This window comes from Ambystoma mexicanum, chromosome 7p (assembly GCF_040938575.1).
Source record: "Ambystoma mexicanum isolate Mex_15411 chromosome 7p, UKY_AmexF1_1, whole genome shotgun sequence".
Taxonomy (NCBI): Eukaryota; Metazoa; Chordata; class Amphibia; order Caudata; family Ambystomatidae; genus Ambystoma; species Ambystoma mexicanum.
In genome coordinates, this window is record NC_090939.1 from 174,090,933 (window position 1) to 174,104,403 (window position 13,471).

At 44.0% G+C, this 13,471-nt stretch overlaps 1 protein-coding gene across 1 annotated transcript in view; it reads right to left on the minus strand.

The window, feature by feature from the left end:
• Nucleotides 1-1,174: 1,174 nt before the first annotated feature.
• LOC138525922 (integumentary mucin C.1-like) overlaps nt 1,175-13,471 on the minus strand; it is a 299,847-nt gene continuing 287,550 nt past the window's right edge. The window contains exons 12-14 of the mRNA XM_069636210.1: nt 11,097-11,243; nt 5,207-5,353; nt 1,175-2,123 (exon numbers count right to left, since the gene is read on the minus strand). Of these exons, the coding sequence (XP_069492311.1) occupies nt 2,110-2,123; nt 5,207-5,353; nt 11,097-11,243 (308 nt within the window). The 3' untranslated portion in view covers nt 1,175-2,109. The remainder of the gene's footprint in view (nt 2,124-5,206; nt 5,354-11,096; nt 11,244-13,471) is intronic.

Here is a 13,471-nt window from a genome sequence, read left to right on the forward strand (position 1 = left end):
ATGGACTATTCATTCATTATGAGAGACACCTGGGCTGTACAGGAAAGGAATGCCAGGGAGCGCGGAGGATGAAATACAGCCGTACTGACCGAAACATTCAGGGCTTCATTGATACCGCAGTTCCTGCATCCAATGCCCCCCCCCCCCCGGGAGTGATCTTTAATTTACCCGTTTTCTTATAGTATAATTACTGGCATTATGCGCAAAGCAAACATGAGTATGTTCTCATATGGGAATGCTAATGGAGCAGTCAGCATGGAAATGTATGGGCACAGCCAGTGTGAAACTGTTTTATACTGGCACATAGTGTGCGAAAATACATCATGAAAGTGTGTTGAAGAAATGCTCCTGTGCACTGTTGGTGACTTGCATCTATCAGATTTTTTCATGAGTTATCCTACAAAACCAATTGCAAACTGTTTTTCTAAAAAGTGTGTGCAAAAATACACCATTTTGACCCATTATTTAAAAATAAAATTCTCATGGGGAGGTGCTGCCCGAACCCGCCTTTATTGGTGCAGGCTCCATCCCTACCCACGGTGGCTTTGGCATATCTGGGACACATATTTACACCCCTCCAGTTGAGAAATTCACCAGCCACCACTGCCCCCAACTCAAGCAGCCACTCATCATCCACACCTATAAAATGGGAATTGAAGTTGCACGCCGCTAGTATTGCCGATCCAGGCTGTTTTAACTGCCACCCATGCAGAACCTCCTTAATTTTCATGTGCAAATTTGGTGAGACCACCTTAAAATGTTCTAAGTGTAGTTGAATTGCTCAACTGGAACAAGCACTATGCCGACACAGCGATATTGCTTGAACTGCTGTGCATCATACTTTGGCAATGCACCAAATTAAATTGGTGCCCGTTCTTTTGGTTCTTGCTAACAGATGTCTACTGGCTCTGTCGGTGGGATAATTACAACACCTGATATTCCTCTTGCATCGCTCAGACTTTTAACTTTGGCCGCCGGGCCGTTAACACCAGTTCCAGCCCCTTGAACGGGTGCTTAACGCCACATCATAACTTGTCTCAGCAGTGCATACCATTTCACCAGGACAAAGTTGATATATGTGAAAAAATACTTTTTGAGCTCAGATTAAAACATGTAAATAAAATATTTCAGAAAGGTTTAATGCATTGTAAACAGACCCACAAGTCATCAACAGGGTAATTGTGCACATGAACTGTCTCAAGTGCAACTCTGACACATTATCAATGTAGAGCCAAGAACTGTGAAAGCACCTCCTTTAGGCACTATAATGAAAAAGGAAAGCGAGACACTGATTATGGAGTAGGCATCCAGGATTACTTGCAGGTAAAATCAGCATCAATACATTACATTTTACTTGACATAATTCAAATGATTTGGGCCAAACTAAATGTATCAGAAAAATCAAGGGCTGTGTGCGCCTTTCAGGGATTCATGTGGTCACTGCTGGCTGTACAGAGCTGTGGGATTCAAATGGTCCCTGCTGGCTGTACAGAGCTGTGGGATTCAAATGGTCCCTGCTGGCTGTACAGAGCAGTCTCATGAGCACATGACATGCTGCTCTATTGTATGGGATAATTTCTTCTTCAATTGATGCATGAAGTACTCTATTTAACTTCACCTGTAAAGATATTAAATACAATAATTAGACTTAAAAATTTTGTTTTTTTCTTCCCATTTTTATTGTACTCTTTTCAAAATAAATTTTGATATCATGAAAAATCACACAATAGAGTGAACATTAAGAAAGCCAATCCTGAAACACTTTAAGAAACTGCTAAATGATCCTGCTTTAGGTATTAGCCAGATGTGAATACAATAGAGAATACAGTATGTTAAGATGTGAGAGGCGTGTGGGTGTTGAGGTATGCACCATTAGACTTCTGAGTTTGCAATTGGTATTGTGTGGTGGTGCCGGGAGCATGCACCATAACATTTAGATCATAGCAAAGGATTTCCACAGTGAAATGCATCAAATTGCCAGAAGGACAGAAAATAGGAGCAGTTGCTAGCAACACTCGTGCAATGATTGGTGTTTCGTCATCAGCAAACTATCATATGATGAGATTATCATGGCGTCGACGGAGCCGATTACTGAAGATCAGGTCCTGCTTAGCTGGTGATCTCTGAAAGACAAAGAGAGAGGACTGGGTGAAGAAGGGACATATCGAACTACAGTAGAAGGTGGGATGGAGACGCCACATATCTGTACTTGGAATGTTGCAAGGGAAGAAGGGCGCAGGAAACCCATTAAACATAGCAGGACCTTTTAAAACACAGAAAACCGAAAAGTAGGCATGCCAGTTCAACAAAATGTAAATCCAATCTGCAAAGATTTACAATTGCAAGTCTCAACGATGCTTCAGATTTTCTCCAGTTTTCAGCATCGTGAATCGGGGTTAAGGTAGCTGGTGCAAATCTGAGATGCTCACAAGTATCTTCTAATGTGCACCAGTGCAAATGTTTCAGAATCAAGGTTTCTGTCTATGCCCTGAGCGTGTGCATCGCAGATGTCTTAGGGCCTAATTCATGGTGCTTTTAGCGCAGTGCAAAGTGACATGGCACTGCCAACAAACACGTTGAAAAATATGCTTTGCACTGCTCCACCCTGAGTCACAGACCGGTGCAAAGTGTACTTTTGAAGTGCAAAGTCACTTTGCACTGAAAAATACGCTTTCCACTGCTCCATGAATCAGGGTGTTTGTTGGCAGTGCAAGTCAAGTTGCACCAGTGAAAAGTCACTTTGCACCACGCAAAAAATGACATTAATCTGCCCTGATTCATGGACATTTTTGCACGGTTCAAAGGCACTTTGAACCGTGCAAAGGATTCCATGAATCGGGCCCTATGTCTGTTCGGACCTGATTTGATGCACTGTATAATGTTGTACTATTTGTATGCCCTCTTACTCATGATAAATAGAGATCGGTAGCAGCTGGCCAAGAATCCCATAACACAGCTTCTCCAGAACTAAGCCTGGGTTGAATTATTCATCCGAGTCTGGAATCACCTGAATGTTCACTGTATTCGGGATCCACCGGACATTCTGAACTTATAACATATCTGGGTAAACAGGTTTGGGCAGGCAAATGCTCCTGGTGAGTAGAAGGGCCCCACTGGAGCTATTCAGCGGTCAATGGCAATCTTTCAGGTGATGTGGACCGGTCTCTTTACTGTTTTAGAACTGGAATATTTTACTTTCTTTTTTAAGTAGGGATTTCTGGGCTTTTAAAAACAAAATTCTATGTTGTGCATTAAATATATTTACAGGAAGATACAGAAAGGAAAATTAAACCTAGGTTATAGAAGACAACGTGGGCAGTGTGACTTTGGGCAGTGCTCAGCAGAATATCATTGCATTTCTTACTTTTCACACACTATTTAAAAGAAATATGCATTTCACACAAAGGCAGGATGTTTGGGATTGGTTTGAAAGATTCCCCTTTCTCTGCCAGGCACTGCAACAAATTACTTTGCATGTATGCATAGGGCCAGCTTGATTGAACACATGCTCACATGCAAGTAGTTTAATTGAATTTATTTGAGGAAACAGAAAACATTTTGGAGAAAGAAGAAAATAATTGGGGGAAAAGACACAAAGGTTGGGGGGGTTTGAAACATCTTTTTAGATGTGGTGATCAAAGGTGGTAGATGCTAATGGCAGGCTGACTGGCTGTGTGATGCAACACACCACCTACTGGTTGGAGGAGGAATTTGCCCGGAGCCAGCTTAATGAATGGTCACACTCACACGCAAGCAGTTGAATTGCTTTGAGGGAACAGAGATAAATATGGGGGTGCTGAGAAAAAAACTTTTGGAGGTTGGGATCATAGGCGGTGGACATTAGTGGCAGGTTCGTTGGCTGTGGAACACAATACAACACATTCTTTAGCAGTAGGGAGGAGAAGGAATGTGCACAGTGCTAGCTTAATTGAACAGGCAAAGTCATGCACTATGAGTTGCTTTGCTTTGGGGGAATATAAAAGAATTGGAGGTGATGTTGGAAACATTGTTGTATGTGGTGACCATAGGTGGTGGGCATTAGTGATAGGTTATGTGACAGTGTGGTGCAAAACAACTTCTGCGTGAACAGTTGGACAGATGAGAAATTGAAGGGGTGCACCTAGACACAAGCAGTTGAGTTGGTTTTCCAGCTAAAAACAAAGTTTTCCAATCCCAAATAAGATCCACCCCACCCCCAACAAAAAGAAATTCTGCTTAATCCCCCAAAAATATCTCTCTTTGTCCAGTTCTTGGTGTAGATCAGCCCTGCCTCGCCTTCCTAAGATAAACTCAACCTGCAAAGGAAACAGGAGGTTGCTTGTTTTCGATAAAGACTTGTTTTCTACATTCCCGTGAGAATACCCAAATCCGATGTTACTATGATGTGCTTGACCAAATCTGTGCGCAATGGCTGCTTACATGCACGGGTTTCCTGATCTTGTCTGAACTCGTAAGAGAAATTCAGACGCCACAGTTCTTCCGAAGGCTCCCATGGATTCACCTGAATCCAGTGATTGAGTTTGCTGGGATTTGCGGGCAGGATTCAGGATTTTCACTCAGGCTTACTTAGAACCATAAACCAGCATCTCCTTATTTCCTAAAGAGTTGGCAGCCACCAGTGACAGTGGCAGGTTGACTGTCCCATCCAGGAAAAGCACTTTTTTCTATGACCATACAAAAAGAGTGGCTTCTTTAAATCTTTCTAATTTCTCTATACTTACTCCATTCCTCTTTTTTATAAATGTTTACTTGCCCTGTGCCAATATGACCATGAGTCTAGGAAGGACTGAGTGCTCAGTGTGTGCCTTATACAATACTTATTAGATGTCTGGAACATGCCTCACATTTACCCTAGAGACAGGGGGCCTGATTCACAAAAGCGTTTTATAATGGCACAATCCCATAGAAAAACACTCTGTGAATTAGGCTTGGGCTTTTCTTTAACACATTGCCTGTTGGTCTCTAGCTCAAAGGCACTCGCTTTGCCCACTTCCCACCTGCCAATTACGATACCAATTAGGAAAAGTACATATAAAACTCTGGGGCAAAATAGGTTCACTAAAGCCAGACATGCATGTACATCCTAAGGGCAGCCAAGGGTTAAAGAAAGACTATTCATAAGTAAATGCAACATCTATTATCTCACAGATCAAAACTTAATTTATAAAAATCAGCTCCATGTTTCGCCTCCTAGACACCAAATTACCTTCTTGTACGTGTGGATAGAAGCACCAGAATGTGTTGGGTTCACTTGAATCAAAGCAGCAGCCTCTGTCACGGCACTGGTCCCAGGTAATTCCTCCCCAGCCACAGTTAGTCCTGGCCTTTGGTTGGACGCCGCATTGGACGATAGCTGAAAAAAAAAAGGTATAGATTCTGATTATCATATCCCAGCACTAAGCATCCACCCTGGGTCAGCGGCACAATGTCTACACAAAATAATGGGAGTAGAATAGGTGGAATGTGCTAACACATTTGGGATTATACAATTACAGCACCCTATTTACTGCGACCCCTGAAAATGCTGGCTTTTTATTTTTATTTCGACCCCCGTTTCACCCCATATATATGTGGGGGGATGGGTACAGTATATAATGAATGAAGACAAGGGGGTGAGGGTTATCCCCTCGCATATATATGAGGGTCAAAATAAGAAAGTCTGCATTTTCGGTGGTCGCAGTAAACAGGGCACAGTAATCACATAGATCCACACATTTGTGCATTGTGATGCAGTGAGGTATGCCACACATCAGGGTAAATGAGTAAAATATGCAAAGCATGATGCTTTTAGACCTTGATTTACCTCTACGCCCCATTTTCCAGCATTGACAAGGCAGGCGAGGGGCACAGGCGTAGATCTCAGCCGTGCAGGCCTCCTCCGCCTTCTCAGGGCATTGCATTTTACATCTGCATGTGATTTTCATGCAGGTTTAAAACAAACAGATTCCTATGGAATCCGTCTTGGTTTTTCATCTGCTCAAGAACAGGCACATTCCATAGGAATCCATTAATAAATGTCTCCGCACAAAGCATCATTTGCAGGTGGCATTCAATTTCTTTTTCACAGGACGTAGAGTAAAGCGAAAGAGCAAAAGGGAGTTTGCCTCGCTTTTTGGCTTTACTCTTTTCTTTTAAACTGTGCCTTCTGAAAGATTAAAATTGCATGCAGTAGGGGCCAACACCACATGTAGCACGAGGACAGCTCAGGGGCAACGTGCTCGCCATGGAAGCAAGACAACTTGGAGCAACACAGGTTCAACCCCCGGGTCCGTGCTTTCAAACTTCTGGGTATTCAGCGCATTATAAATAACCAATTACATTGCATTACATAATTGAAAGCGTTGGCAGTCCCTTGCATTCAATTAGCATTTGATGGAATGTGACCCGCTGTGTTTAAATATAGGGAAATGTGGTTGAAGTGCAGTAATATCATGTCCACATTTCCACCAAACCATGTCTAACTATCATGGCCTCACTTTGACTTTGGTGGTAAGAATTTCTTCTAATATTTACAATACCACTGTGGTGCGAGTTGGGATTCCATTGGGTATTTACAGCATGAGGTAGGTATATGGATGGCATTTCATGGCCTGAATAATCTATATTTACATCTCACACTTTGTGTTGGCATTTTAAAAACGTGGTATTTGCAATACCACGTTTTACTGTTACTACAATATTGATGTTTAGGACCAAAAAAAGGCTGTAAAGCAAGTACTTGCTTTAAGGTGCAATTCCCACGGTGGTATTACAGGAAATGTGCACCTGTGGAAATGCATTTAGCACTAGGGCAGACATCGACCAAATGCATGCATTGAACATTCTTTCAATACATGTTTGCACCATGTCAATGCTTGACTTAATCTTGGCACTAGTGTGAAGTGAAACAACGCAATGAAAGAATTAGGGCCTGATTAATGGAACTTTTAGTACGGTGCAAAGTGACTTTGCACTGGTGCAAAGTAACTTTGCACTGCCAACAAACACCCTAATTCACAGAGCACTGCACTAAACATTCCAAAAATAGGGCCTGATTCATGGAATATTTTGCACGCATTAAACTGACTTTGCACTGCTGAAAAGTGACTGCACTGCTGACACAAACCCTGATTCATGGAAATGTGCAAAGCGTATTGTTGCAGTGCAAAGTCCATGCAAAGTCAGTACATAGTCCTTTCTGCAGTACACAATGACTTTGTACAGACTTTGCAATGCAAAAATACACTTTTCACAGTACCATGAATCAGGGTTTGTGTCAGCTGGGCAAAGTCACTTTTCAGCACTGCAAAGTCACTTTTCAGCAGTGCAAATCATTCCATGAATTGGCCCTTCGTCTTTTCCACTTGGGGAATATTTGCCATAGTGCTAATTGCTCTTTCATTGATGCAAAGTTTCTCTTAAGGACCCATGCATATCTTTAAACATTTTCTAAGGCCCCACACTTACATTCAAAGGTGAGCCACCCCTAACTCTTGATAAGCAGCTGTGAACCAGTGCATCCCTGCATATCATCCTGATAACATGCTAGTGATTCAGCTGGAAAATGGAGTGGGTACCTGGGCATATGATTGGAGTGCAAACATGAGTTCAGTGCAAGAAACACATGTGAGAACACACATATGGTTTACAAATCAAGTGGCTGAAGATTTTACTACACCATTAGCGCTAGCACCGGCTCAAGGTGCGCTCAGGGGGTGCGGCCGCACAAGTGCGCACCCTGGCGCAGCAAATCAAGGGCTCCTTGCCTCCAGTTTGCATGCCTCTGAGCAGCAGGCCATATTGCTGCTGAGTGATCCTCCCCGGCCTCCTCGGCCTAACACATTCAGCCAGTTATGCTGTGCAGCAGTCAATCATTAGAGTTTGTGGTTAGTGGTACATTACGCAGAGAACCAAGATTCTCTGGTGAAAAGGATAAAAGTAGGATGGAATTCCATGATACCAAGAACGTCCTTAGGGAGTGTAATCCAGCCTGGGGGACCACACATTTATAGATCCCACATTCTGAAAATGGGTCATCATGAAGACCGAGCATGATATTAAGAAGTCTTATGATCTTCTTAAATGGCACAGAGCCAAACATCTTGGCCTTGTTATTATCAGACCTATGCTGCATGAGATGATGGGGTGAAGCTTCATTTGAAATGCCCGCTCAATTGTAAGACTTTATCTACAAATTGTGCTTTAATTACTGGCAGTTATGACCGTTTTTAGGTGGAATTGGCCATCGCCCGAGACTACCTGGAGTTATACACAGTTGTACCTGGGGCCACTCCAAGATACAGATTTGAACTTAGGCTTCTGCAATGTTTATAAATATGGGTAACTTAGGAGCTGGAGCAATGGCGAGACGCAAGAACATCTTGAGGTGGGGGAGATGTGATGGAAAGGGAGGTGGACAGTCTAAAGAGATTAATAAATGTGTATTAAGCACCGGTCATCGTTCACAGGATTTACCTTTACATACGAGCATCAATGAATGGTGCAGTGGCTCAGCCGATTGCCACTAGTGCTGTGACCGCCTTGAGGTTTGCATCATGCAGTGCTGTTCTACCTGATTGGAAAAGCATGTTTTAAATATTCTGCCATAATCGGTGTGGGAGTTACTCCCACAGTTAACATCTTGGGTTGGGACAATAGTTGGGGTGATCACTTTCACCAGACTGACAAGTCGATGATGTTAAGAGGGGTGCGTCATACTCCCATGGCTTTGTATCCTGCGGAAGCAGAAGCATGGGAGAGTAGGGAATTTCCAGGAAGATGGAATGGTACCAAGAATTACGTCATTGTTTCTTTAAAGAGAGAGGATTTTGTTCAAGAATGGGCACACTAAGGGCTTTAGGTCCACATGGGGGATGTTGCAGCGCAATGTGTCTGTAAAACCACGACCCCGAACCAGCATGAGCAACATGGTGGATAAGGGGCAAGTGTTAGCTCAGTGCACTCCCCCCACCCCCCGGCTAATTATGTTTAATGCAATATTTTGCCCTACATTGCCATTTAGACTTTATTAAAACATAAATTGCATTGAACCAATAGCAATTCCGATCCACATTCACATTCAATAGAAGAGACAGCGAGAACTATATTGATTTGTCCAAATTCCCGCTAATCCCGTTAGTACTATCTATTAGATAGAAAGTGGTTAAACAATTTATCAAAACACAACTCAAATCATATATATACAAGATGAAACAAATCCATGCCAATTCAAGGTGCAGATGCGGCACTACATATAGATATCAGCGTAAAGTACCAATCTCAGTCTGTGGATTATATCAGTGAAAAGGATATGCCATCCCATGGGGTTTATGGTGGATGTTGGGATGATCGTGGTTGTTCACAAACGTTATCAGCGGGCTCCAGGCCATTAGAAATTGTGCCGTCCCCCGTGTAGTGCCCCATGTATTTTGCTCACGTCAGCCACAACCACATCTGCACCCACCACTCCTTCATATAAGGTGCCAACGGGGACTTCCAATGTTTCACAATCCCTACGCGGGCCGCTACCAAGAAGTGGGTAATTGATCTAGAGCTTCTGGCTTCCAGTTTGTGATATCCCTGTGAATCCTCAATCCCCAGGAGCAGAACAAAGGGTCAAATTCCAACCCAAACCCACATATTTCTTTAATCTAGGCAACCAATTCACTCCAGAACACCCGGATCTGGGGAGAAACCCCCAAAAATATGGGAGTGCTGAGAAAAACTGTTGGAGGTTGTGATCATAGGTGGTGGAGATTAGTGGCAGGTTGATTGGCCGTGGGACACAACACGGCACATTCTTTAGCAGTAGGGAGGAGAAGGAATGTGCACAGTGCTAGCTTAAATGAACAGGCAAAGTCATGCACTATCAATTGCTTTGCTTTGGGGGAATATAAAAGAATTGGAGGTGATGTTGGAATCATTGTTGTATGTGGTGATGATTAGTGATAGGTTATTTGGCAGTGTGGTGCAAAACAACACCTGTTTGACTGGTTTGACAAGTGAGGAATTGAAGGGGTGCACCTAGACACAGCAGTTGGGTTGGTTTTCCAGTTAAAAACAAAGAATTTTCCAATCCCAAATAAGATCCATCCCATCCCCAACAAAATGGAATCCTGCTTGATCCCGCAAAAATGTCTCCCTTTGTCCAATTCTTGGTGTGGATCGTCCCTGCCTCGCCTTCCTGAGATAAACTCAATCTGCAAAGGAAACTGGAGGTTTCTTGTTTTCTATAGAGACATGTTTTCTATATTCCCGTGAGAATACCCAAATCTGATGTTACTAGGATGCGCTTGGCAAAATCCTGGCGCGATGCCTGCTTACGTGCACAGGTGTCCTGATCTTGTCCCAACTCATAAGAGAAATTCAGACGCCACAATTCTTCCGAAGGCTCCCATGGATTCAAACCGAACCCAGTGATTGAGTCCGCTGGGATTTGCAGGCAGGATTCAGGATTTTTACACAGGCTTACTTAGAACCATAAACCAGCATCGCCTTATTTCTTAAAGAGTTGGAAGCCACCAGTGACAGTGGCAGGTGGTATGTATCTGGACCCATCCATAAAATGCACTTTTTTGTATGACCATACAAAAAGATTGACTTCTTTAAATCTTTTTAATTTCTCTATACTTTCTCCATTCCTCAATTTATAAATGTTAACTTGCCCTGTGCCAATATGGCCATGAGTCTAGGAAGGACTGAGTACTCAGTTTATGCCTTATACAATACTTACTAGATGTCTGTCACATGCCTCACATTTACCATAGCGGCAGGGGGCCTGATTCACAGAAGCGTTTCATAATGGCACTATCCCATCGAAAAACGCTCTGTGAATTAGGCCTGGGCTTTTCTTTCACAACTTGCCTGTAGGTCTCTGGCTGAAAAGGCACTCACTTTGCCCAATACTCCCCTGCCAATTAGATGCCAATTAGGAAAAGTATATATAAAACCCTGGGGCAAAATAGGCTCACTAAATGCAGACCTGCATATAACTCCTAAGGGCAGCCAAGGGTTAAAGAAAGACTATTCATAAGTAAATGCAATATCTATTATCTCGAAGATCAAAACTTAATTTAGAAAAATCAGCTCCATGTTTCGCCTCCTAGACACCAAATTACCTTCTTGTACGTGTGGATAGAAGCACCAGAATGTGTTGGGTTCACTTGAATCAAAGCAGCAGCCTCTGCCACGGCACTGGTCCCGGGTAATTCCTGCCCAGCCACAGTTAGTCCTGGCCTTTGGTTGGACGCCACATTGGACGATAGCTGAAGAAAAAAAGGTATATATTCTGATTATCATATTCCAGCACCAAGCATCCACCCTGGGTCAGCGTCAGAATGGCTGCTCGAAATAGTGGGAGGACAATATACCAGGGGAATCATTGAGAGATAGGTGGAATGTGGTAACACCTTTGGGATTATACATGTACTGCGCCACATTTACTGCGACCCCCATAAATGCTGGCTTTTTCTTTTTCTTTCGATATGTGAGGGGGGATGGGTACAGTATGTAATGGATGAACTGGGCTGTGGGGGGAACCGTCTCCGTGATAACTTGGGCATCACCGGTCAGGCCCTGGCTTGGCTGACCTCCTTCCTCTACAATCGACCGTCCCAGGTCCAACTTGGACCTCTCTATCTCCATGTCCGCCTGTGATGTTCCCCAGGGGTCTAACCTTTTTCCCTGGCTGCTCAACCTATACCTTGAACTTCTTGCCTACCACATTACAGCTCTCTGGACCAATTTTCAGTGCTATGTGGGTGATACTCAACTCATTTTCAGGCTCCCTTCTGCCACCTCTTCGCTTTCTCTCATCTCTGACTGTCTGCCCACCATTCAGGAGTGGTGTGCCACCAATGATCTCTGCCTTAATGCCAGTAAGACCGAGATTCTCCTCATCGACACACCTGATCCCTCCTTTCCCGTCACTCTCTGGCCAGCCTCTCTTGGCCCTCTTCCTGCTCCCACCTTTGAGGCAAAAAACATTGGGATCCTCTTCGACTCCACACTCTACTTTGCTCCTCACATCTCTGATGTCTCTAAGAAGTTACACTACCAGCTGCCCCTCCTCAGAGGAATTCTTCCTTTCCTCTCCTTCCCCCAGAAGCTCACTGTCTCCAGAGCTCTGGTTCTCTCTAGGCTAGACTATTGCAACAGCCTCTTTCTAAATCTGCCTGCCTCTACTCTCTGCCCTCTGCAACTCATCCAGAACAGGACTGCAAGACTTGTCCTTGGACTCAAGCCCGGGGAATGTATCTCTCCATGACTGAAATCTCTGCACAGGCTTCCAGTGGTTGCGAGGATTAAGTTCAAAACCCTCTGCATTGTCCACAAGGCCTTCTGGGGCCTGGGGCCTCAATATCTTCAACTCTCTTTTCCTAAATATCTTCCTTCTCAATCTCTTTGCTCATCTGCCTCCAACTCCCTCAGGGTCAGTCGCTTCTCCAGGCAGCGATTTGGTGGCAGAGCTCTTTCTTCTGCTGGGGCCTCCCACTGGAACAGCCTCCCTGCATCTCAGAAACTAGAAGAGAACCATCTCTGGTTCTGGAAGCACCTCAAGACCTTCCTCTTTGCTCTTGTTTTCGCTCCTCCTCTCCCCTGCTTATCTCCTGGCTGAATCTGAAACTGTACTGGTTACCTGGCTACCCTCTGATCTTGGGCCCAGGTCCCCTCCCAGTTTCACACCTGCATTGCCCCCCTGGAAACCCTTGCACTCAGGGACTGTTTGTGTATCCCTACAGCACTTGAACCCTGTTGTCTGCACTTACCCTTGCACTTGCCTCTTTATTGACTTATTTATTTCACTGTTATTCTATGTACTGCACTGCTGCCTTCCCTTTGCCCCCACACTTTTCCCCTTACCCCGTCCCCTGCACTTGTGTGATCTTAATGTCACCTGGCCTAGTAAGATCGTTGTCTGTCTTTCCTCTGTTTCCCCTCCCTTGCCTCGTTGCGCCTTGAAACACTTGTGTATAGGCACGTTATAAATGCCATCTCATATCATATCATATATATAGGGGGCGAAATAAAAAGAAAAGGTTGTCATTTTCGGTGGTTGCAGTAAGCGTTGTACAGTAATCACATAGATCCACTCATTTGTGCATTGTAATGCAGTGAGGTATGCCACACATCAGGGTAACGGAGTAAATTGTGTAAAGCGTGATGCTTTTAGACCTTGATTTACCTCTACACCCCATTTTCCAGCATTGACAATGCAGACGAGGGGCACAGGTGAAGATCTCAGCCGTGCAGGCCTCCTCCGTCTTGTCAGGGCATTGCATTTTACATCTGCATGTGATTTTCATGCATGTTTAAAACAAACAGATTCCTATGGAATCCGTCTTGGTTTTTCATCTGCTCAAGAACAGGCACATTCCATAGGAATCCATGAATAAACGCCACCCACATAGCATCATTTGCAGCCGCCATTTCTTTTTCACACGACGTAGAGTAAAACGAAAGAGCAAAAGCGAGTTTGCCTCGCTTTTTGGCT